Raw genomic sequence first — 26,436 nt, forward strand, 5'->3', positions numbered from 1 at the left:
AAGGCCAATGGCCAGGAATACTGGGAACTGTCATCCAAAACATCTGGAGGGCACCAGACTGGGGAAGGCTGATGCAGAGTCCACGTAATAAGTGTGCCGTCCTGTTTATCAACCCTGTTTCTATTTTGTGGATCTTCACTTGCAAGATACATCTAAGGAAATGTACTTTGAATTCAGACTGGGAGGCCTCTGAAGTGGGAACTGCCCTGTTTATGCAGGCCAACGTGCCCCTGAAAGTAGATCTTCCTTGGCCCTCCTCTCCTCATGCACACACTTCTGCTGTTAATATATATCAGCAAAATACACAGTCCAGTCAACCATATAGACCTATGTCACATCTTCCCCCAGGAATGGATCAACTTCCCATATAAGAAGGACCAGGCAGCTGCTGGCCCACCACAGCAGTCCATCTAGCATGGAGCCAGTTAAAGGCCAGCCCCCGATGCTCCTGAGCACCTCTTCACATCTGTTCCTTTAAAAAACTAATTTTCTGTTCACAACTGCATAGGGAAAAAGCTTGTGCATCCTTTTCTGTGAATGAGTCCAATGCCAGCATGCGCGTGGGCAAAGTGTCCAGGAGTCAAAAGGCTGCGTATCTTCTGTGCCCACCTACGCAACCTCCTGTCCTGGCCATGATCGCCAGCTTCTGTGTGTCTGCCCTACACATGTACTGCCCTTCCTTGCAGCATCCCATCCTCCCTTCGGTTCCACTGGCCACTGCTCTAGCCAAGCGACCAAAAATGTCCATGTGACTGTTAAAACAACATTAGTACAAATGTTGCATACATCAACCTTATTCAGTTTGACAGCATGGTGTAGTACGGAGGCTAACACTGCAATCCTATGCACACTTACCAGGGAGTAAGCCCCACTGAACTCAGTGGGACTTACTTTTGAATAGACATGCATACGGCTGCACTGGTAGAGACCGAAAGTGCAATCCTATGCACACATACCTGGGAGTAAGCCCCACTGAATATGGTGGGACTGACCTCTGAGAACACATGCATAGGGCTGGTCTGGGAACCAGGGTCTCTGGTTTAAATCTCATCTCTGAGATGAAATCACTCCATGGCCGTAGTCAAGCCCCTCTCTCTCAGCCTCAGTCTTCCATCTGCAATATGGGGATGATGATAATTAGGAAAACAGGCTTACCTTGCAAGGTTGTCGAAAGCAAGCACTGCAGCCATGTGATGTCTGTGAAGTGCTTTGAATACATGGAAGTGCTACGTAAGTGCTAATTATTTTTCAGTTTATTCAGCAAAGATGTCTGCTTAACATAATTCATTCTGGGCACGGCAGCCTTGTTACAAAGACTTGGGTCTGCGGCTTCAGTATAGTGGGAGAAGCCCAGGCGTTCTCTCTGAAGCACTCACTGGCTTGCCAGTTGTCCAGAGCGCTGGCTACACCATCCAAGCCAAGGAAGAAGTCATCCCCATAGAAGCGCTCCGTGTCAGGCCCAACCTGATTCTGCTCAGCTGTCACATTGATATTGGGGTTCATGAGTTTTATAGCAGTTGCAGCCACTTCTGACTTCTGCTTCTATAGGGACAAAGGGGAGATTATTAGGTGGATCTGTGACAGAGAAACAAAGAAGTATTCCATTTGGGTTATTGCCCAGGGTCACTGGCGAGGGCACCAGAAGGGAGGTGAACCAGACCCTAGACTCTCCTGGACTAAGGAATGTTCTTGCTAAGATTCTGCCCTTCAGATTCCAGCCAGACTGTCCTCCCGCTGCTGCCACACCCCCTCTTCCCTCCCCACCCCCAGCCGCGTGCCTTCAGTCTTTCTCCCACCATCATCCCTGGAAGACTTACGGACACATGGCATGGTCGAAAGAGGAACTGCCTGTTGAGGTTGGATTTTTCAATGGTGTCCATGTCCGTCACAGTGATGTTCCCACCCTCACCAGCGGCCAAGCCAATCATTGCAAAATTCTTCAAGAGCTCACAGCCAATGGCACCAGCTCCCACCTGCGACAGTAATAAAATCAGTTGAAGTCCCATCACATTCTGAACGTGGCCTTGAGCCAGGTTGATCTCAGAAGCCCTATGGCAAGGGACATGAGGAGATGACCTCCCCAAGTGATATGTCGCTGGTTCTGATATAAGGCTTTGCTCCCTGTGAATGCTGTTGGACTGATTTCCATGCAGGAAGACATGGGGCTATCAGCTATTCACAGCTGGAAAATTCACACAGATTTTTCACAGATTGGCTATGACAGCCTCCAGAGATGTTGGGCTACAACTCCCATTAGACCCAGCCAGCACTGTCTGAGGATGATGGGAGTTGCAGTCTGGCACATATGGAGGATGCCCAGTTGGGGAAGGCTGAGATATAGTATTTTGATAGCCTTTTTTCTTAGAAAATCTATGTTGGTTTTCACTTCTGACATGTTCTGTGTGTGTACTATTCCTCCACATGATGGAAAAAACTTATGTTCCAAGAGGCCCAAAGGCAGATGGAGCGATGTCTGCAGTTTTCAACAGAGTGCACATTGAAATTAGAGAGGCTGGTATAAGCATTAGGAACAGCATCAGAAAATTGCTGGAGAAGCCTCAATAGTTTAATAATGCAATTCCGGGAGGCGTAGGCGGAAATCACATTATGACAAACATAATGATCTTCCTTCATGGAAAGTGAACTGCTGGCCATATTTTATATTACAGATGTTCATTAGCCAAAACATGTATAAACAAGGGGAAAATATTTGACTTCAGTATGTTTCGACTCCATCTGGCGCTCTTGACTAAGCTTCAGTTTTGCTACAAAACAAGCACTGGAAGGAAAACCCACAAGCTCATTGGATCCATGCGCCAATTCACCAAATGTGTGTAACACATAAGGAACGATACAAGGCCTTCAAACAAGAAAAAGGAGTAAAACCAGGATGTAACATCAGCCCAACCCTCTTTTATGTTATAAATCAACTATCTACCAGCTATTTTTGAAACTGTTGTGAAGTCCAGGATTACCAGTATATGACTCAGTAACACACTGCCTGTTATGTACTGGTGACCTCACCATGCTCTCACCTCCACCAAAATGAACGACTGAGAGGTTTGAACTCTAGGAAGGTTTTGCAATACATGGGATGTACGGATGAACTTATGGGGGAGCGGGGAGAGAAACAAATTCCACCACTTTCCAAGAAGAAGCACTAAATCAATCAGAACACAAAGATGAATTTCACAAGTGTAAATTATATATGGTCTAATAATGACTGTATCCTGAAACTTTAGGGAAGGCTGTGGGAAGAAAGGTACTGAGAAAGATTGTGGGAAGAAAGATACTGAGAACGTTAACCAAATTAGAGTTTATGTACGTAATGAGGGCTGTTCATATCTGTGCCAAAATTTCCAAATTCTGCACCCAAAAGATTCAACTTCTATGCTAAAAACATATTGTGCAAATCAAGAAACATCATGCAAATGTAAATCTATTTAATAAATACAAGAAATTTGCATTGTTTATTCTTACTCCCAATATTTGAGTTGAGACAGAGTGAGACATGTAAGTCAGAGAAGCTTCACCCTCTAAACATAGGAGCTTTTAACAGATCCCGCCAGCCCATTTTCAAATATACCTCAAACCATGGAACGTAGACCCCATTTTCTTTTCTTTTCTTCTCTCTTCCTTTCCTTCCTTCCTTCCTTCCTGCCTGCCTGCCTGCCTGCCTTCCTTCCTTCACTTTCCTTTCCTTCCTTGAGAGAGCTGAGTTTTTCCAGGATCTATGCCAAATTTCCCATTCATTCCATGCCAGGGGGTAGGTAACCTGGCACCCTCCAGATGTTTTGGACTGCAACTCCCATCAGCCCTAGTCAGCATGGCCAGTGGTCAGGGGTTCTGGGAATCATATCCCAAACCATCTGGAAGGTACCAGATTACCTAGCCTGTTCCATGCATTCAGGTCTGCAGAAGGTGTCGCCCCTGGAGATAACCCCTGCTGATTATAGCTATCATTATCTACGGGTAGCGGCGGGAAAACCCTAGAATCCGCCTTCAACAATTGACTATGCTAACTGGGATGAAATCCTTCAAGGTCTATAGTCTGGCACTTGTGCTACCAAATGTTATATTTACAAAGAAACTTCGGGGCAGCTGCAGAAGAGATCTTGGTCAGTTACTCATCAAACAAAAATAATTCTTCTTCTTCGGGTGCCACCTCTCAAGCTTAAGCACTCAACCCTCCCTCTACTGTAAAGCACTGGAAGAATAGGCACTAAACTTAAGTAAAAAGTCAGTCCACTCTCATGACATCAATGCCCGGATTAATAAACTATCCCTTGATCAGCAAAGCAAACAATCTAATCCAAATGTAGTTTTAGCTATCAGGCCAATGAGGGACGGTTGGGAGAGCTGCAGATACATTGTCATGAACTATGGCAGCCTTCCCTAACCTGGTGCCCTCCAGATGTGTTGGACTACAATTCCCACTATCCCCAGCCAGCATAGCCATTAAGGCTAAAATATGCAGTGACCACCACTGCAGACTAAAAGTGAGAGAACTGCGAAGCACAAAATATGCTCCAACCCCAAAGGTGACAGATTCTGCAACCAATGTGAGAGAAGGAAAATGGACAGACATTTTCTGATCCAGTGTACAAAACTTCCAAATTGAAATCAATATGAAAAGAAAAAGCATCTTAACATGGGGAAAGGGAAAGAGACAGAAGCACTCTGTTATGCTGCAGCCTACCAGTAGGGCAGCAACAGGCTACAAGGAACAGCAGAACTGGATCGCGGAAGGGGCGCCCTTTGGATTTTGTCAAATCCATCACATCCTGATTTTCTTCTCCTCATTGCCTATCACTTCCATGGTCTCACTTTGCTACCCATGGACCATATGAGACCTCCACATTGCCAAATTCAGCAGTGGCAGGAAATAAATCATCAGTTTTAGCACTATGGAGTGCTAAAAAGATCAAATTTAGCTTGAGAACAAGCTAAATCTGACCCTTTTAGCACACCATAGTGGTTCGCCCCCAGGGTTGCCCACCCCTGACCTACATCAGTGACACCCAGACTGTAAGCCACGGAATACTGGCAGGCCACAAGAAAGGTTGACCCGAGTCTTGAAAAAATCACACCGCTATGTTGGATGCACACCACATCATGTGGCAGCGAATCCCATATACTCATTGTCCCATGCTGGGTGGGGCTGATGGGAATTGTAGTCCAACCCATCTGGAGGGCGCCAGGTTGGGACAAACTGTAAGTAAGGCATTGTGTGGTAAGGACTTTGCTTTGTCTGATTCTTCGTGACCCCCACATCTAGCCTGACCTACTCACCACAAAGTACTTCTGCTTCCCGAGCCGTTCCTGGAAGTCAGCTCCAAAGACTGCAATCTGCCCGTCATAGCGGTCGCCACGCTGTTGGTGGGTAGAGATGACAGGCATTAGAGATCCAACAGGGGCATTCCAAGCAGGGGACAAACTGAGATCGATGCAATTCCCATGGGACAGGCTTGTACCTGTTCTAAGACATTCACAGTGTGGGCTCTTCATGGGTGTTCGGTCTGCCAGCAGGGAGAGAAGGAGAAAGAAGATGTGCCTCTGGCAGCCTATAGGGGTTGAAGGTGGTCGTGGTCTCCCATGGGGCAATGCAGGAGAGTAGAGCAAACACACACAGACTTAGCTTTCTCCAGGAAAGAGAGCTCAGCGTGAGGGAGTGGGTGTATACACACGGTCAGAACTCCTTCCAGGCTGGAAGCAGCATGTTCCTATCCTCTCTGTACTGGAAAAGTACTAGCTGCAGAACGTATCACGCACCGGAGCGCAGCCTTCAGCAGTCAGCTGCTCCTCTTCAGGCAGGCACTCACAGGCATCAAAGTACAGCCACTGGTCCAGCGGGGTGAACTTCCCGGAGGCAGCCTGCAGGCGGAACAAAAAAGAAAAGCTGCTCTGGCCTTCCTCTAGGGGCATCTCTACACCAGCCTAAAATCCTGCATTTAAACCACCCCTTCCCCCTCCTTTTCCCCGTATCTGAGTCTTCCATTATCTTTCATGCATCTCACTCCTCTTCTTGGCCCTTTTACTCTTTGCACGGAGGAAACTGAAGCGGAACACAACGGGGTGATTTGATAGCTCATTATCTGCATTCTATTTAAAAACGGAACAAAGGGCATTTAGTACGGGAGGGTCACAGCAGGGATGGCATCATGTAAAGAGCCCGCAAACCTCCATGAAGGAGCAATCTCAACCGCAGGATAAAAGCTCAGGGTGAAGGAGCCCTCTATCAGACTTCCCCCAATGTGGTGCCTGCCAGATATGATACACAACTCCCTCACCAGCAGGGTGGGTAGTCGTGGATGATGGGGGCTGTAGTCAGTGATGTGGGGCGGAATATTTTTCAAAACGGAAAATTTTCCAGTGCTTTATTTTTCCGTGGAAAATTTCCCATTTCATAAGTTCATTCGTAACAATGAATGGACGCCAATTGTAAATACGGTATTAGGCAAGCTGGACAGTTTCAAAGTTGTAATGAACTTTTGTCAGGCGATTATCCCTAGCAAGTACGTGAGAGAATACGTGTGTGTCGCTGAAACACATAAATGTCTCACTGTGAAATGGAACTAATGAATAGTGACGGCGAAACTGCAGGTGCCCCACCAGCCTCAGTGGAAGAGAGCTGAACTCCACTCAGATAGATGAATGGTTGTCAGCATATCATGCACAGTTCTTTGGGTTGCTAAAATCAAACAGTGCAGCCTTCCCCAACCTGGTGTCCTCCAGATGTGTTGGATTACGACTCCTAGCATCCCCAGCCAGCCTTGCTGACTGAAGGATGTTGGCAGTTGTAATCCAAAATATCTGGAGGTCACCTGGTTGGGGAAGGCTGAATTAGTGTGTCAACAGTTTTTAGTACTTTTGTTTCTTTCTTATATTTGAACAATGTAAGGGAAGTACATGCAATTGTTTACAAGCATTCGAATAAAAATGTGTACATAGTATAACATTTAAATCACATTAAATGTACTTTAATTTTTTTCCTCAAGTATTTCAGGTCAAATACCTGTGGTGTTTCGGGACAAAAAATTAATACAGGGCACTTTTTTAAAAAGCGTTGTTATTTATTTTACTTGTATTTTGTAAATATGTTAAATTAAATCACTTTCTAGTGATTTTCTGATGCAAAAAAAAAAATTCTGATACAAACTGAAAATTTTCCGATGCAAATTATCCTATGCAAATCAGCCTAATTTGCATTGAAAAACTATCTGGAAAATATTCCCTTTCAAAGTTTTCTGGAAAACCCACATCACTGGTTGTAGTTCAAACTTGCTGGAGGATACCATGTTGGGGAAAGCTGCCCTAGATGAACTACACGTTTGGGTTTGGGAAGGGGGCAGCCATTTTTACAGGGCCACAGAAGATTCACAGGAACAGCGATACCATTCAATTTATCACCTTTTTCCTCTGGCAGCACTCTTGGGCCTTAACAGCTGCATGGCAGGCCAAAATTCAACAAGTGATGCTTCCCTTCATTCCATTTCTGTATCAGGAGAAGCTGCATCTTTTGATATACTGCCTGTGTTATACAGCTATTAAAGGCACACAAGAGCCCTGCTAGTGGATGTCAGGAAGATGGTAACTCTCATCATTCTTCACAACTCATTCAAGTCTTATCGCAATGGTAGCAGCCCTCTGGGGCATCCTTTCATCCTGGAACCTGACAGAGTTCCCCATCTCTGCAGCAATGGGCAGAAAACACATTTATCCAGAACTGAAAAGTAGAATGGGAATTCCACTGCTAAGTACAGCCTCCGAGTGTTATCTTTGGTAGTTTGTGCCCCACTGTGCTTTGGATTCATCCAGGCTACTAGTTCTGATGGCTAGGTGCCACCTCCAGTATCAGGGGCAGTGAGCCTATGCTCACCAGTTGCTGGGGAACAGGGGTGGGAGGGTGCTGTTGCACTCATGCCCTGCTTGTGGGTTCCTGGTCGACAGCTGGTTGGCCACTGTGTGAAGAGAATGCTGGACTAGATGGACCCTTGGTCTGATGATCCAGCTTGGCTCTTCTTATGTTCTTATACAACATGAACTTCTGAATGCGAATTTTATTACCTGATTAATTGATCAAAACATCTGTCTGATTAATCAACTAAGGGCGCAATCCCGAGCATGTTTAGACAGAAAAAAGTTGTACAACTCCCAACATTCCCCAGCCAGTGCTGGCTGGGGAATGCTGGGAGTTGTAGGACTTCTTTCTGTCCGTGCATAGGAATGTACTTTAAAATGCCTTTAACCTCGTTAACAGCCCTAGTAAACAATAGAATAAAACACTGCTATTCATCCATTCTCGCTTTGGTTTACCACCATATTTTGCCTTGCATTTTACTCTGTGACCCAGGATGCAGCAGAGGCTCCTCATCCTCATATTCGCCGACACTTTTCTACGTTCAGCCAGGCTTGTGGAGCTGCAGGAGAGTCCGGCAATCCAGATGTCCCTCAGCATGTTCTGCCATTTTAACCCCTAGAGGATCAGCTATTCCACTCCAGAAAATAGAAGGTTAAGAACTCGCCTAAGCTGTGCTACAGGAGATCCAGCAATCAGTCACAATTTTGGGCCAGACCCTGAGCTATTTGGTTACCAAAAACACTTGGCTTTTCTACAGTCAGTGTGTGAGAGAGACAGAAAACACTCAGTAATGGCACCAGTGACCCTCCAAGATATTATCACCCCCACATTGCACATGGAGACGGAGAGCTAGGGCTTTTCTACAGGAAGCTGTAAATCTGCGTCAGTTTTCCGTTTTGTCACAGAACTGAGATCTGAGCACTACACAAGGAGCGTTTCCTTTCCTGCCTTTTGGCTACATAACCTCTAGGTGGTGCTGTGGTATAGCAGAATAACACAAACACACAAGAGGAAATCGCACTTTCTTTTGCCATCAGAAATATCCCATGTTCCCTGCTCTAAAAAAAAACTTGTGAAAAGTGCTGTTTACAAACAGAAGTGAAACTGGAGGGTCACAACATTGTCTAAAGAACCTGCAAACAATTGTGAGTAGCAAATGATGACCATACAACAAATGCCTCATGTAGAAAAGCTCTTCGGGTGCTACCAGATGAGGCTTTTATTGTGCAGTTGCCCTACCCCATTTTGTAGGGAGTCCAGATATTGTTGCCTTTCATTTGTAACCCTTCAGTGTTTTCCCGCCACTTCTGTCATTTTTCTTACACAATAATACTAATGAAGGAGGCAAAGACACTGAATTGTTGCACAATGCCTGTTGATTGATAGCACTGGGGTTCTCTTGCTAGGAGCCCTCTATCTAGAAACACCCTTAGGGCGCAATCCTATGCCTGTTTAGACAGAAAAAAGGCCTACAACTCCCAGCATGCCCCAGCCAGCATGGGGCATGCTGGGAGTTGTAGGCCTTTTTTCTGTCTAAACAGGCACAGGATTCTGCCCTTAATGTCTTGCCTAAAGACACCAGCTGATGGCAGAGGTAAGACTTGAATCAGGGACTTCCTAGTTCTCATAGTGCCCTGTAACTCAGGGGTGCCAAAACTGTGGCCCGCCCAGCTGTTCCTGGTGGCCTGCCAGATCCCCCTGCATCTGCTGCCAGAGCCCCACTTTCTGGGGTTTCCCCGCTAGTGCTACTTAGAGAATCTCTTTCTTATCTGTGATTTCTCATGGAAGATTGGGGATAAGGAAGGGATTCCCTTACTAATGCTAGCAAGGGAAACCCCAGGTTTCTCATAGCCAGCGCTAGAAAGGGAACCCCTTCCTTATCTCCAGCCAGCACTAGCACCCTTGCTTATCTCCAAGCTCCAGTGAGGAAGGGATTCGCTTGCTAGTGCTTGTGAGGGAAAGCCTGGGGTTCCTCTCGCTAGTGCTAACGGGGCAAAATCTCTTCCCTTATCTCCGATTTCCCACCAGAGATCGGAGATAAGGGCGGGGGGGTTCTCTTGCTACTACTAGCCAGGCTGGTGTGTGTGTTTGTGTGTGTTTATGTTTGTGCACACATGTGCAGCTCCCTGTGCTGCCCAGTGCCAAAAAGGTTGTGCACCCCCTGCTGTAATTACATTTAATCCTACTGAGCTGTACTGCTCAGGAAGCAAGAGGCATGCACGAGAACCAGGGGCACTAGAAGCTCAGCACCATGCAGATACAAAGGAGAGAAAACGGCCCCATCATGATGTCATTACTGCAGTCCTCTTTTCACCACAAAGGTACTAAATCAAAGTTTAAAGTCAATGGAATACTGACTTCTTCTAAATATGCTTCTGAAATAGGAAGGGGCATAGAGACAAACGGGCAGAGGATAACAAGGCCTAAACATAAGGTGGCCGGGTGCCCTACTACTTTTCAGAGGACAGTCCTCTTTCAAGGGCTGTTCAGTCCAAGTCCGGTTTAAAGATAAAGAACCATAAGAAAGGAGAGCAGGACATTGCCCATCCACAGGTAACACCTGGACAGCAGCCTGGGCAGGCACACAGCACCTGGTCAGTCTTCCCCACTATAGCGAGATGCATTGCATTGCTATTTAATTATGAAGCCACAGTTAAGTAATCTTTATTAGGACCAATCAAAATTCCACAAAAATCATGTGCAAGCGTTTGAGTTCTCCAGAACTCTTCATCAGACTACATGGTGCCTCTTGCCTTGAGAAACACATACAGGTTCCTGAGTCAGTAGAGAGAAGCTGCACATTTAGAAGCAGTAATTGCTCCTCCTCTCTCCCAAGATACATTGCTAGGTGTAATCTGATACCTGTGACACCTACCACTGACTAATTCGTTCAGTCTGCAATCTCCATTTTGAGACTGGGTCCATCTAAATTGCAGTCCTCATGGCCACTACATCTGGCCAAATTTTGGGACTTTTCGGCTACTCCCCACACCTCTTTGCTTTTTGTACCATCTAGTCTGATGAAGAGTTCTGGAGAATTCAAAAATGTGCACATTTTTGTGGAATTTTAGTTGGTTCTTACCATGGTAGTGCCCAACTGTGGATTTTTAAATTGTTTTTCTCATGGACCAGCATGGCTAACTTTGCCTCTTTATGTGTTTAATTATAGTAATTATTTCTGAATGTGCAGGGATACATATAAATTAGCATATGTACATTTTATGCAAATCTGTGCCCCCCTTTTTGGTGGTGGTTTTCCTCTTTTTTGGCAACGGATAAGTGGTCGTCCTACCTAAATAGGAGATCCCAGAGGGGAACTTTCCCTTCTGTTCTTTCTTGTTGGTTGACAGAACTGAGAAAAAGGAATAAGCTGAGAGAATTTGGCCTTCAAAAAACAGTTTCAAAGCTTAAGATGCCATCTGGCGGACATTTTATAAAACACTAGCAAAACACTGCATTCACCAGTGAACAAAAGTAAGTCTGCTTGGTAGATGAACAAAACTGGAGTTAAAGCAAAGCTATGTAGGGCTCAGAAATTACATTTCCCTGGATGAAAACGCATGATGTTGGGAAGCAGCTCAAACACTTGTAGGAGGAATATTATCTGAAATAGATGCATAAACTTTTTTTTGCACTTTTGATATAATGTCTGAAGAGGAGCTTGCACAAGGGAGGTTCGCAAGCTGTAATGTTTATCTGAAGTACGGGTGAACAACCTTTTCAGCCCCAAGGGCTGCATCCGGTGTTAACTGGGGACTGCACAGGCACACGCTTGCACACACACGCTTCACTCCCTCCACGTGCAGACCTCAGTGTACAGAGACGGGGAAGATTAAACCTCTCCTCTTTACTCACTGAGATCTAGGGATCACTGGAGGGTGTGTGTGTGAAGGTGAAAGCCTCTCCCATCCCCCAGCAATCACTACTGAGACAGTTGTTTCTCTGCCACTGCTAGCAGCAGAAAACAGCAATCTCAGAATACAGGGAACAGCAATTTTAGGGGGGAAGTGGGTGGGGTCCTGCCAACTTTGGAGGCTGCACAGTGGAGGGGCCAAGGACCACATGTGGCCCCAGGCCTACAGGTTGTCCACCCCTGATCTGAAGGTGTGTATTTCCCCTCCAGATATTACACTAGGGCAGCCTTCCCCAACCTGGTGCCCTCTAAATGTTTTGGACTACAACTCAGAGAAGTCTTGACCATTGGGCATGCTGGCTGGGGCTGATGGGAGTTGAAGTCCAAAACATCTGGGGGATAGCGAGTTGGGCAAGGCTTGAGTATAGTGTGTTTTTATTGGATTAATCTACAAGTGCGTACAAGATGGAAGTCTTGGATATGTGTCTGACAAAAGTCCCATTCACACATTATGCATGTCACGCGTCACGCAATTACTGAGGAGTGGGCCCCTGCCCCTAACGCTGAGCATGCTGCCTGACCTCCCTCACCTACAGATGTCCACAAGTTAAAATGGCCTTCTGCAAGGAAGAAGTCTATGCATGAGCTGCTGCTTGTGTGTAGACTTCTTCCCTGCAGAGGACTGCGTGAACACATGCACATGTGGTCCGGCAGAGGGCACGGGCGAGGCCAGGAATGTGTTTCTGCTCCTCAGGAGTTGCACGATGATGCCCACTTCATCTGAACAAAGCATAAAGGGGGCGAAAGCTCCAGATGTTTCTGGGAACTTACCCACACATCTCACGTATGTGTCTGACCATTCCCAAATTAGCTTGTCTTGCTTTCTATGGAGAGGTTCATAGAAGTAGCCATTGCAAAACTGGAGGCTAATTGACTTGTATCTGCACTCATTTGAAATTACCTAATTGTGAATCTAATTTTTATAAAATAATAATCATAATCAGTTGACAACAGAGCCTAACTGGCAAATACAGAACAAAACCAGCTCAATTGGTTTATAGAGGGCAGGCAACAACTTGAACAGCAACAGTGATACAAAGACAAGTGGGTCACAGGAATGGGGCACCTGCCTTTCTGAACAGAAAACCCAATCTGCCGCTTCTGGGCTCAACTGGGTCATGTCTGTGTGATTCAATTATAACTGATGGGAAGCCTGTCTTTAGGCAGCTTCAGGCTGTTTCTTACTTAGCAGCAATTGACATTTGTATAGCGTTTTCAACTGTTCAAAGAGCTTTGCGTGCATTAATCCTCACAATAACCCTGTAAGGTAGGTCACTATTGTTATTCCTCTCCACTTTGCAGATGGTGGGACTGTGGCTGAGAGAGAGCGGCTTGCCTGAGGCCACCTAGTGAATTCCTGGCAGAGGAGAGATTCAAACTGGGGACTTCCTGATTCATGGCTCAGTCTCTCAGCCACTACACCACATCAGCTGTTGCCTTTCATCAAAGGGCATGTCTGAATGGCGCCTTGCTGATGCGACAGCACGTCCTAGGCAGCAGCTTTGAAGGACAGGTGTGCCCTCCATACCGGTTGTAGTTTGGCCTAGCAAATGAAGCATCCACGGTGAATGGTATTGATATAAGGTTTGGATACTCTTGTATTTCACACTTGTAGCCCTCCTCGGAGCACAGACGCATCATGGGAAGTGTCCTCCAACTAGCTCAAACAGCTGCCCGTCCTTCCAAGGGGCTGCCACTCACCTTCAGCACCTCTTGGGCAGCTAGGCCTCCAAAGAAGGCATTGATAGGGCTCAGGTCACCAGTGCATCCATATGCAAATGTTCGTACCAGATCCTCTTGCAGTGGCTCCTGACCCAGGGGGAGGGCCTGTGCCACCTCCACCATCTTGTCTGCATCCACCTGCCAAGGAATGGTGATGGATTAGGATGGGGAAAGGGCCTGGCCAAAGATGACACAATGCAGGGCTGTTGACCCTCTTTCAGCCTCAGGGCCAAATTCCATTTTGGAGAAGGTCTCAGGGGCGCAGGCAAAATACAAGCATATTTTAGCTTAAATCTCTTACTACCAGTAACAAAGCCACTGGGGAAGCATTTCAACTTGGCTGGGGGAAAGGGCTTGGGGCCAGGGGGAGGAGGGATGGCCTTCTGGGGAATCAGACTGGGACCGCAGGAGGGCTGGATTTGGTACCTGGGCCTGAGGGCCTGCAATCCTGCCATAATGGCCACTTGCAGGAAAAGCCATGGCGTTCTAATCTCTGCAGAAAGAAGGGGCATCCTGTTCCTGTAGCATAGCTCAGGGTTGGGGACATCAGGTAGCCTGGGAGAAAGGCAGGACTTGCATGGAAGAAAGAAGATAAGAAGACTGCAGCAACCTGCCTGATCCCTGGGCCTGGGAAGTCGCCGCATCTCACTCCGGAAGACATGCAGTGCCCAGAAGGCTGTGTGGAGGGTGTGATAGCGAGTCAGTTTGTCCCTACTTGAGGTCTTGATCTCTGGATCAGCCATGGAGGCACGCAGGGACTTCTGGGAATACAGAGGGTTCAGCTGAAAGGGGCAGAAGTGCCTAATTCGAACCCTTCGCTTTAAGGCACCGTATCTCAAGAACTCCCTCCCCCTGCCAGGTGAACATGTGAAGCTGCCTGCGTCAGACCACTGGTCCATTTAACTTAGTATCGTCTACATCGGGGGTGGGGAACCTCTTTCAGCTCAAGGGCTGAATTCAATTTCAAAGAGGCTGGGGGGGGCATTCCAGTGGTGGGTGGGGCCGAAGACAAAGGGGGTGGGGCAAAAGATACCAGCATATTGTAGCTTGATGCTCTTACTTTAGGAGTGGCATTTCAGCCTTTTAGAATGGGGAAAAATACTTATCAAAAGTTGGGAAACCACCAAAGGATTGGTGATTGGGGGGAAAGGTTGGGGCCTGGGGAAGGGAGCATAGTCATTTGAGAAACCCCAAAAGGTTGGATTAGGACCCCAGGAGAGACAGATTTGGCTCCCAGACCTGAGGTTCCCCACTCCTGGTCTATACGGGTTGGTAGTGGCTTTCTGGGGTCTCAGACAGGGGTCCATCCTGTCCTACCTTAAGGTGTCATGGATGAACTTGGGACCTTCTACATGCAAAGCATGTGCACTACCAATGAGTTGTTGACCCATCCTAGCTGCCTGCATGCAGTCCTGCATGTTAGACAACCAAGCCCAACTCTTCTAGAAGACCAGAGTCTTGATCGCTCTTTCCTACTGAAGTAGTTAGTACTGGGCATCCTCCAGCTAAAATGCTCAGCCATGGCAATAAGATTGCTCAAGGGTCAGGCCACCTCTGTGAAAGAGCTTGAAAGGTAGGGCCTCGTTTTCCCTTTCCTGTGATCTCTCTAGTCCAGACAGGAGTACATACAAAGGAGTGCTGTTGAGGCATCTTGACTTGGGTGATGATCCCGCCACACTTGTATGGAGAGAAGGAAGACGTGTCTCCAACTTCCAAGCTGTAAGTTCCAACTACACAGAGAGCACAAAGATTAGGACTAGGTAAGCCCTAGTTTCTGAGCAGGCCAACAGCACCGGAGTCAGATTAAAGTTTATTCATCCATTTGCTACCAGTGCAGCTTCCACAGAAGAGACCTCCGCATTTCCTCTGGAGTTGCCTTGATCGACAAGGCACTTTAATCTCCTGCAGTCTTGCAACATACCACTGATGAAAGTGTCACAATATATCCTTTCCCCTCCAAAACTGCACCATACCACCCTTCTGTCAAATTTCTCTCTCAGAATTTTTTCCAGTCTATCTTCTTGATGCATCTCCCATATTAATCCTCCTATTCCCCTCTAGACACTTTCTGTGCGCATGCAGGAATGGCACACAGAAACTCTGTGATTCCAGATGAAGCTTTTATCAGACCATTGTCCTGCCTCATTCACAAAATTTTACCAGGGGAAAGGGAGGGCAGATAATGTCATCTTCCACTCCTATCTCTCCCAGTTTTCCTACCAAAGCTTCATCCATCTTTTTTTGTAATGCAAAAAATTCATGAAGGAGAAAAATATGGAATAGCTGCACAATGCCTTCTGACTTGTAGCGCTGGACGCCCTCCATCTGAAAAGACCCATGAAGGGAAGGCAACAGAGGGTCCATTACCTTTCACGTGGATTGGGCGGGGCTTAGAATCATTGAGTTCAGTCATCCCCTCAACCTCTGAGAATGTCACCCACTGGCCATCCATAAAGTCATGGTGTTGTCCCTGTTCATCATCACAGGCCACTGTCAATACACCAGGGTTTCCCTGTGGGAAGAGAAGAGATATGGGACAGTGAGTAGTCCTGTCTTGGGAATACCTAGGTTAGGGCTGCCTTGGAAGGAGAAAAACCAACAGGAGAAGGTTCCCCAAGACAAAGGAAAAGCAAACCAATGCATGAAGCGTAGGGAACCCTAACAGGAATATATAAGAGTACACAAAAATATGGGATTTAACAAGTATACCGGTTTATAATTTGTTTCCCAACTTCTTCAGAAAAGCATTCCTCCAACACTTCTTCAGACAAACATTTCTTTATAATTGTCTTCCTTCAGAAAGACACTTCTTTACAGTTTCCTCGTTCCAGTTCATACAGTCCTTGTTCCAATTAGTCTCGTTGGTTCAAGCGAACTCAGAGTGGACCTAGAGAATATGAGGCAACTCACTGGAGAAAACCTTCCATGAGGAGATAAATCTCTACTGATATGAATCCTCCTGAACTTTAACCTTCCATCTGAAGAGAGACTGGGCTGCCGAGACCAGAACCATTTTGTGTACTCTTATATATTCCTGATAGGGTTCACTGTGCTTCACGCATGTGTTTGCTTTTCCTTTGCCTTGGAAGGAGACCAGTTGCATCCAGGTTGTGAAGAAGGTGGACTCAGGAAGGGGGAAATGAGCAGAGCAGTAGTATGTGAGAGACAGAGTGCTGATGAAGAGACACTGTGTAATGGTGAAGCAAACTACCTGGGTGATGTGGTGAATGGCAGCAGAGACAGGTTCAGCCTCCGAAGGATCATACACCATGAAGTGTTCTCCAAAGTCACAGAAAAGCTGTCTGAAGCCAGGAGAGCAAAGCAGAAGAGGTTATACTTCTCATCCTTCTGCTATCCCATACAGTGCACTCAACCCAGTATCCCTCCCTGTCACCACGTCACTTTCGTCCTTCACCCTGCAGTGCCTCGTTCCCATGCTGGAAGCTGATATGAGCCCTCAGCTCCCCTTGCATTCCGCCCACAGTCACTGCCACACAGTCACCAGGACAACATCCCCCTCACGGCACAAGGACAGAAACCACGCAGCAGCACGTACCCAGCCAGGCCCTTTGTGTCAGCAAGGACAAAGCAAATGTTGTTGGCATGGCAGAAATCGCCGATACGCAGCTGCTCCTCCAAGGGCGAGTTGGTCAGGACCACAACCTGTAGTGAATGTTGAGGCTTACTGATGGATGGGATCAGGTGTATACTGTGTAAGTGCTATCTGCCCACATAAGGGGAGAAGAAACAGCACAACGGAGGGGACACTTTCCAAACAGATGCTCTGCATGCATTCAATGTCAGAGAAGGGTATACCCTGCAGCACACCACAGCTATCCATCCCAGCCCACCACATCCATGAGAACTTAGTGGCAAGATCTCCATCTAGTGTTTCAAGTGCAGTTTCAGAACAAAGCAGTTACTAGCTCTTGTGGATAACTCCCCACCAATTTACCACTATCAGAAACAACTGGGCATCAGTCTGCAGGGCAGGCTTGTTGCTACTGAAGGGTGAAGAACACATGCACTCCCATTGGTTTAGATTAGATCAGGGGTAGGCAACATGGTGCCATCCAGATGTTTCGGACTACAACTCCCATTTCAGATCAACATGGCCAATGGTCAGGGATTATGGGAGGGCATCATGCTGCCTACCCCTAGATCAGATCTTACATCAGGGGTACAGAACATCAGGCCCAGGGGCCAAATCCAGTCCTCCTGGAGTCCCAATCCACCTCCCTGGGGTTCCTCAGATGGCCACACACCCTTCCCTCAACTACCAACTGTTTGGTGGTTTGCCAGCTTTTGTGCAGCTTTTCCCCTATTCTGAAAGGTTGAAATGCCTCTCCTAAGAGCTCAGTTACTGGTATAAGAGCTTTAAGCTATGATATGCTGGTGTTTCGGCCCCACCCCTTTTACCTTAGGCCCCACCCACCACTGGAATGTGGCCCCCAAAAGCTTCCCCAAAATGGAATTGGGCCCTTGGGCTGAAAGAGGCTTTGCACGCCTGTCCTACATAAATGCTAGGTATGATGACTGATTTCTAGCACCAGTAGAATTACTTCCTCTCTCACTTTGGTGGCAGAAGACACACAGCTTTGTCCCTACCTGAAAAGTAGACAGGAAGCTCTCAGTCAGCTCACTGGTATTGGCTATCACAGGGACATAGTGGTTCAACTTTGCAAGGTGGCGCTGGGAGACCACAGCTCGGTTTTGCCCCACATCATCTTCTGACAGATAGAACTGCAGAGACACGGCAATGCTAAACTATTTCACTTACAGCAAGGCTAAGAATGGAAAAAAGACTTCACTGTTGTTACATGGAGGTGTTTGCCACAGTTTTGTGCTACAGTTAAAGGAGGGGTTTGACTCTTTTGCTGCCTGCTCTCCTACCAGATTCAGTTCACTGGTGAGAGGAGACTCAGGATTTGGTGAACCATCAAATATGTACTTAAAATGGAAGTATGCCTATTTCTGCATCGGCACGGTATGATCAGGGCTGCCAGCATTCTGCAGTTGCACCAAGCATGCATGGAACTGGGTACGAGGAGCAGAAATCAGCATTGAAGATGTTGAACACCAGATGTTGATGAGTTTTTAAAGACCTGATGAAATTCAGAACCTAACGTGACAGCATTTCTTGTTCTGACTGCTCTTAATAAGAGCAATGACAACTGACTCATCAGACTTCCCAAATTGTGCAACCTTATTTAAATCTCATGCACCGTAAGCCATGAAAGCAGTTGAACTACCTACAATGATGTAGTGCAATTATTAAGTGAGTTATAACCTGGGACCAGACAAGAGTTCAAATGACTTAAAACTTAACTTCGGATGTTGGGACATAAAAGGCGACTGGAGTGCAGCTACAGAATCCAGCTTTCTTGGTTCAAAAACGTGATTTATTTATTTTTAGACAACTAGTGTCCGCAGCCCAGAGTTATCACAAGAGACTACTGGGTATAGGTTTGCAGAACAAAAGTGCAGGAAGACAATGTGGGATTGGGGAAATATATGTGAACATAGTTCTGGGGCATTTTGCTTAGGCCCCAAATTCCTATTTTGGGAATTCAGAGGCAACACTACAAATATATGGGTTGGATCCAGACAGTGTCATACTTGGAGTAGACCCACTGAAATCATTGGTACTTAAGTTAGTGATGACTAATTCAAGCCCCATTGATTTCAGTGGGTCTACTCTAACATACTGGATCCAACATACATCTGCATATCTATTGATAGATAATGGAAGTGGAAGGCAGTTATGGTATGCATATGGCCTTGAGGAAGGCAACAACAACAACAGAATCAACCCCCACAGGATATGTGAATTGTGGCAATGGGGGAAGAGGGCTCCACTCTGTACCTCGTGCTCCCATGTTTGCTAGGCAAAGCCTCTAAACAGTATACCTGTGAGGAGAGATCATTCCACTCAGCATCATTCTGGTCATGGACAGTGACAGATTTCACCCCTGCAAGAATAATGTTCTTGGCAACCTCCACCCCGAGCCCCTTCATTCCAGAGACCAGCACAGCAGCTGTGGCCATCTTCTGCATGGCATCATGGCCCAGCACATAGCTAGAAAGAAGCATACCACTTTGTTAGGAACATGGCGAGAACACATGGCCTGCACAGTATCACTCCCTCACCTGCTCTCTTTGAACTCCACCTCCTCCTGTTGCTCCCTTGCCAAGCATTGGGCCCTGTCGTCCCCCCCTCTCAGCCTCTATTATACACCTTAGTCCCACCCTAGGCTGCCTTCTCCCCCCACCTCCACCCCCACCCCCACCCCAGCTCTTCTTCAAAATCATATCACTGCTTACTCCGCACCCTGGCCATAGTGCAGTGACCCTATCAGGCTGTCCAGTCAACATCCCTTTGGAGCTCAACTAGAATGCCTCCTGCCTCCATGTTGTGTATTGCAAGACTCACAGTTGGCGAGAGTACAATTCCTCATCAATCTCAGGAAAGCTCTTCGAAGCACTCATTCTGCTCCTGCTCATCAGAAACAAAAGGTGGAGGTTGGGACCAGGTTATGTGCACCTGTATGAGCTCACCTACCTAAGCATTAAGATCAGCATCTGAGGCCCTGCTCCCTGGTCTGCTGGTAAGTACTTTAGCTAGGTGGGTACCAGGGACAGCACCAGCATCTGTGGAAGTTCCTCCCTGCTAGTTTTTAAGTAAATTCTGAAGACACTTTTATTCCAGTCTGCATTTGATGATGATGATGATTTACATTTCTATACCGCCCCATAGCCAAAGCTCTCTGGTCGGTTTGCAAAGATTAAAAACTTTAAAAATACAGAATACAGAGGTTAAAAGCCATTTACATAGAAAACACACAAACTGACAATATACAGAAAGACAACATATATCTAAAAACAACTTCAAGCAATCAGCCATAACTATAAGTCAAATCCAGGATCGATGAAAACTCATCACATGCTGCCAAATGCCTGGGAGAAGAGAAAGGCCTTGACCTGGCACCAAAAAGATAACAATGTTGGCGCAAGGCAGGCCTCATCAGGGAGATCATTCCGTAATTGGGGGCCACCACCAAGAAGGCCCTCTCCCTTGTTGCTTTCTTCCAAGCTTCCCCTCAGAGTAGGCAGCTGGAGGAGGACTTTAGATGTTGAGTGAAGGTTTGTGTCGGGAGAGGCACTCTGTCAGGTATTGTGGTCCCAAGCTGTGTACGGCTTTATAGGTTAAAACCAGCACCATGAATCGGGCTTGGAAACATACAGGCAGTCAGTGCAAGTGGGCCATTTGATTATTTATTGTGCTGTGTGGTTGGAGAATTTTATTTGCTGCTGGTTCTAAATCAATGTTCTAAAATTGTTGGTTGCACTGTAATTGTTATTTGTATCTTTTAAAACCTTTTCAACTTGCCTTGTGAGAGCAGTGTGCCCTGAAAGGCAGGTTACAGGAGAGAGCCAGTGCAGTGTATTGGTTCAACTGTTGGACCTGGGACTCAGGAGATCTGGGTTCCAGTCCCCATGTGGCCATGAAGCTCACTGGGTGGATTTTGAGCCAGTCACTGACTCTCAGCCAAACCTACCTCACAGGGTTCTTGTGAGGATAAAATGGAGAGGAGGAGGAGCATGTATGCCGCCTTGGGTTCCTTGCAAGAGGGAAAAAGGTGGGATAGAAATGTAATAACAATAAATAAATATTTGAATGCATGAATTAATACATCTCTTGAGTAAATTCCTTCCTAACCCACTGATAAGAATGTGTGGGGCCAAGCACGATTAAGACAAAAATTTCCTAATACAGATCCTGGCTGGAAGCCCCTGCCTTGCTTCCAAATCTTCTAAGTTAGCTGGGGTTGGGGGACTGGCGGTGGGGAGGTAAGCACACCCTGTGAGTAGCAAGAAAGTTTCACATACCCATGTTTCACATGGCCTCAATGTAGTGGGTAAGTAGCCGGTTGTTTTTCTGTTGTATAGTCAGCCTGTGTGGCCTTGCCTCCTGAGACTCGGGGACTTCATTTTCCCGCTCAGAAGCCAGGGTGACCTTGACTCTACTAAGCCCTGATTGGACCACAGGGAACTGTTAGTCCAGTTTATGGCAAAATAAGCTTCAAGGAAAAGCATATTCTACAGTACTTTTCAGCTCAGGAACTACCTTTAACCCCAACCAGCTATATGGATCACACATTTCATTGTTTTAAAAAATTAAGCAACAAACTGTTTTACGCAAATACGAAAGGATCCAGTCTTTCCATATCACTTTTATTCGTTTTATTACATATGTCTGTCTTTCTGCTTCTTTCTCTCCAGTTCTCATTTTTTTCAGCTTATTCTTCTTTCCTCATCTTTTTTCAGTAAAAAAAATACAAAGGTAAATGGTGGTTGTCATGACCCTGGTGCTGTGACCCACCCTAAATTGGCCCACCACTGCATATTGGGTCCCCAAGGCATCAGATGAAAATCACTTGGGCTAAGCACGGAGCATGACTTAAAACAAAGGTTTGCAAATACAGAGGAGCCACCGGGGATCTGGGGTGGATGCGTGTGTGTGCACCTTGACAGTGCAATTCTGTGCACATCTACTCAGAAGCAAGTCATATTAAGTTAAATGAGTAGGTATAACAGTACAGTTTATATAATATATATATTATGTAAATAAACATAATTAAAAATAATTAAAAACAAACATAATATATATGTAAATATATATTATGTAAGTATATTTATATATTTTAAATATATTATGTAAATATATTTATAAAATAAATATATATATGTTGATATATATGTTTATGTAAATAAACATATATATTATGTAAATAAACAAAATGTAAATAAATTATATATTATGTAAATAAACAGCATATCAGAGCAGTTAAAACAATAAAATACAATTACAAATCAAAGATAAAAAATAGGACTATGCAAACTCCAATAAAAGAAAACAAGAAAAATCCAGTTATAAAACATTCAGCGATGTTGATTTGTCACCTCCCTCCGACAGATGATGGCCACTGCGCAAAATCTAGCCACTTTAATCGTGACCTAAGAATTCCAATCAGACAAGAGATACTCTTAAAGGTGCAATCCTATGCAGATAGGTGGCTGCCTCCGAACTCGGAGGCGACTGCCTATCCAATGCAAGGCAGGAGAAGCACGGAGGGGATTGTTCCCTCTGTGCCTCTCCAGCCCTGCATTTTCAGCTAGACAGTCGCTTCCAGCTGTCTAGCTGCAGGAGGGCAGAGCAGGGGAGAAGGCTGCCATACGACACATTGGATGTGTTGCACAGGCATTTCTGCCCACCCTGCCCCAGCATGCCCTCGGGAATGCCCCTTTTCGGCCACTCCGCGCTCCCCTTGCGAGTGCAGAGAGTACAGGGCTCTTCTGCGCTGCCTCCGAGGCAGCGCGGAAGTGGAGGGAGGTCAGTTCTCTGGGAACCAACCTCGTAGCGCAGGCTCTGATGTCGGTTCCCAGAAAACAAGATATCCTATGGCCACCTAGCCTCTGACTAGCGACCATATGATTGCTTCCTCCATAAATAAATAAAAATCATCAGTTCTACCAGGACTTTTTTTTGTATAATTGGGGTTATAAGAGAAGATTGGAGATCTCAAAGAAGTGGCAGTAAAGTAGGACTTGTCCTACTGTCTCTGCTTCTCCCACCTCACAGGGGCATCACTGTTCTCTATAAGGGATCTTTTTGACCCTACCATCCAAAAGCACAGATGGTAAAACATTAAACTTGCCTAACCAATGCTTTTCTGAATATACGAATTAGCCAGATAATTAGTGGGTGCAAATTCCCCTCTGTTATGCCTAAAAGCAGGATATAAAGCTGCCAGATTTAAATGATTTTGAAGTTCAATATCCTGAATTTGCTGAGAAATGCCAATTTTTGCTCTGCTGTAACCTAAGGTTAAGATAGCAGTAGGAGAGAAACCAAAGGCTAATAGTTTCATATTCAGTTATTTTTTCCACTTTGACTGGAAGGAGCCCCTTTGACTCCTTTAACTCCTTTAACTGAATATTCTCAGATGGGCGTGTGGACCCTTGGGGGTCCAAGTTTTCTGCCAGAGCTAGCTATAATGCAAGGTTAACGGAAGATACATCCATGTTGACAATCTGAAGGGCTCCTTTAATGCCCAATGACCAATCTAAAATTGAGTTCAGCTGCTAGGAGGTTTCCTCTCCTACCTCTTTATCTTAATTCTCAATCTCTCTAGGAGTGTAAAACTGTGTAATTTTTGTTTGCTTACACTGTCCATTTTGAAGAATGAACTCAAGAGAAGGCAGTATTCCCAAGTTTCTATATCCATTTCTGATAAGAGCCATATTCCAGGTTTTCCAGTATAATAACGACAGACCTTAATAGTTTGCTAGTTTCCAACATGGCAGAAATAAAAGAGGTACTCACAACCTTACATTCCCGAGACATAGTCCATCTCTTGGTTGACCAGCTGCTGTAGCCATTAACTCTGTTTTAGGTGATATGACCCTGTTATATCTAATCCAGAACAGTGATGAAAAGGTAGAAATTTGCTGAACTGATAAAACTATTAAGGGCGCAATCCTATGGCACTAGTCAGTGGCTAGACAGCCATAGGATGGGTTGGTTCCCGGGAACCGACCTCAGAGCCCGCAATCCGAGGTCGGTTCCTTGAGAACTCCTTGAGAACCTTGTAGGCAGCGCGGATTGGCCCCGTGCTCTGCAGAGCAGCAAGAATGGGGCGCTCCTGGGGGTGGGCCGGGGCAGGCAGAAGTGCCTCTCCAACACTTCCTATGTGTTGTCCGGTGTCCGCCCCCACCCCCGCTCCGACTTCCCGCAGCTAGACAGCCAAAATTGGCTGTCTAGCTGCGAATGCAGGGTAGCTGAAGCGCGTAGAAGATCCGCTCCATGCTGCTCCTGCCCTGCATTGGATAGGCGGTTGCCTCCAAGTTTGGAGGCAGCCTTCTATCCCGACAGGATTGCGCCCTCCAGCAATGTTCTGGGCTAGGCAGTCCACTGGAGTCCTCTGGGGAAAAAGGAGCAGATAAAAGGAGCCATAGCTGGCATTGTTTAAAACAAGTAAAACGAGATAAAAACCAAGTTAAAACTATTTGGCTAGAAGGAAGGTCTTGGAGCTCAAAGCACAACAACCTCTTCCGTCGAAGCAATGTGCAGTCAGCAGACGAAGACGGTGATAAAAGACAGAAAACCCAAACTGGTAAAAAATAAGTTCTTGTTAGTTCAAAAACAAGTAAAACCTCCAAATTATGATAGAGCTCTAAACATACGCTGCCAATCACGCCACCTTTCCCCCATGTTTACTCAAAGGGATAACCCCAAAGTAAGTGTGCATAGGACTGCAGCTTGAATTTAGATGTAGACCTGGAGTTCTTTCCAGTGTTAGCCTAACTTAATTCCCATTCATTTTAATGGCCTTAATAATGTAAGTTAGACTAACATTAGATACAACCCTTGGTGTTTGGAGTCCCCTCGTGTCTGCTGCATTGCAGCCTACAAGCCACATTTTACCAGCTTTGGCTGCTTCGCCACCTACAGCCTCTCCTGGACAGGGACAGCTTGGCCAAGTATTAGTAACCTCAAGACTGGATTACTGCAACACTCTCTATGTGGGGCTGTCCTTAAGGCTGGTCCAAAGGTTGGAGCTAGTGCAGAATGCAGGAGCTCAGCTGTTGTCAGGAGCTGCCAGCTACTGGGCCAGGTTTAAGGTATTAGTACTAGTGTACAACCCCTTCATGGATCACTGCCTTGTTATGGCGAAGGGGCTTGCGTAACTCAGTGAAGCCATAAGCTATGCCGTGCAGGGCCACCCAAGACGGACAGGTCATGGCAGAGAGTTCTGACAAAATGTGGTCCACTAGAGAAGGAAATGGCAACCCACTCCAGTATTCTTGCCAAGAAAACCCCATGGAACATATCACAAGGCTAAAAGAGATGACGCTGGAAGATGAGCCCCTCAGGTTGGAAGGTGTCCAATATGCTACTGGGGAAGAGCAGAGGGTATTTCCAAGTAGCGCCAGAAAGAGTGAAGCGGCTGGGCCAAACCCGAAAGGACACTCAGCTGTGGATGTGTCTGGTCGTGAAAAGAAAATCCGATGCTGTAAAGAACAATATTGTTTAGGAACCTGGAATGTCAGATCAATGAATCAAGGTAAGCTGGAGGTGGTCAAACATGAGATGGCAAGATTGAACATCGATATCTTGGGAATCAGCGAACTAAAATGGACAGGCATGGGCAAATTTAATTCAGGTGACCATCATATCTACTATTGTGGGCAAGAATCCCTTAGAAGAAATGGAGTAGCACTCATAGTCAACAAAAGGGTGGGAAAAGCAGTACTGGGGTACAATCTTAAAAACGATAGAATGATCTCAGTACGAATCCAAGGCAAACCATTCAACATCACAGTAATTCAAGTCTATGCCCCAACCACTGAGGCCGAAGAAGCTGAGGTTGATCGGTTCTATGAAGACCTACAACACCTTCTAGAACTAACACCAAAAAAAGATGTCCTCTTCATCATAGGGGATTGGAATGCTAAAGTAGGAAATCAAGAAATCACCGGGATAACAGGCAGGCATGGCCTTGGTGTACAAAATGAAGCAGGACAAAAGCTAATAGAGTTTTGCCAAGAGAACATGCTGATCATAGCAAACGCTCTTTTCCAACAGCACAAGAGGCGACTCTACACATGGACGTCACCAGATGGTCAATATCGAAATCAGATTGATTATGTCCTTTGCAGCCAAAGATGGAGAAGCTCCATACAGTCAGTAAAAACAAGACCTGGAGCTGACTGTGGCTCAGATCATGAGCTGCTTCTTGCAAAATTTCGTCTTAAATTGAAGAACGTCGGGAAAACCACTAAACCGTTCAGGTATGACCTAAATCATATCCCTGATGAATATACAGTGGAGGTGAGGAATAGATTTCAGGGATTAGACCTGATAGACAGAGTGCCT

General features: G+C 46.1%; 1 protein-coding gene across 9 annotated transcripts in view; it reads right to left on the reverse strand.

Annotated features, from left to right (window-relative positions):
* Positions 1-26,436, reverse strand: part of UBA7 (ubiquitin like modifier activating enzyme 7) — a 68,452-nt gene that overhangs the window by 38,691 nt on the left and 3,325 nt on the right. For 5 of the 9 annotated variants that reach the window (XM_084839512.1, XM_084839517.1, XM_084839516.1 and 2 more), the window contains exons 1-14: positions 21,056-21,253; positions 19,930-19,992; positions 19,407-19,575; positions 18,105-18,239; positions 17,053-17,159; positions 16,708-16,798; positions 15,864-16,008; positions 15,126-15,226; positions 14,111-14,257; positions 13,476-13,634; positions 5,773-5,874; positions 5,293-5,373; positions 1,818-1,973; positions 1,377-1,542 (exon numbers count right to left, since the gene is read on the reverse strand). In XM_084839512.1, coding sequence (XP_084695638.1) covers positions 1,377-1,542; positions 1,818-1,973; positions 5,293-5,373; positions 5,773-5,874; positions 13,476-13,634; positions 14,111-14,257; positions 15,126-15,226; positions 15,864-16,008; positions 16,708-16,798; positions 17,053-17,159; positions 18,105-18,239; positions 19,407-19,575; positions 19,930-19,992; positions 21,056-21,180 — 1,747 coding nt within the window. In that variant the 5' untranslated portion in view covers positions 21,181-21,253. Of the gene's footprint in view, positions 1-1,376; positions 1,543-1,817; positions 1,974-5,292; positions 5,374-5,772; positions 5,875-13,475; positions 13,635-14,110; positions 14,258-15,125; positions 15,227-15,863; positions 16,009-16,707; positions 16,799-17,052; positions 17,160-18,104; positions 18,240-19,406; positions 19,576-19,929; positions 20,087-21,055; positions 21,254-26,436 lie in introns of those variants that run through there. The other 4 variants (XM_084839518.1, XM_084839514.1, XM_084839515.1 and 1 more) reach the window with 3 other exon arrangements.

The sequence above is a fragment of the Heloderma suspectum genome, chromosome 2 (genome assembly GCF_057233095.1).
Source record: "Heloderma suspectum isolate Gila_16-S chromosome 2, 16-S_ref, whole genome shotgun sequence".
NCBI classification, from domain to species: domain Eukaryota; kingdom Metazoa; phylum Chordata; class Lepidosauria; order Squamata; family Helodermatidae; genus Heloderma; species Heloderma suspectum.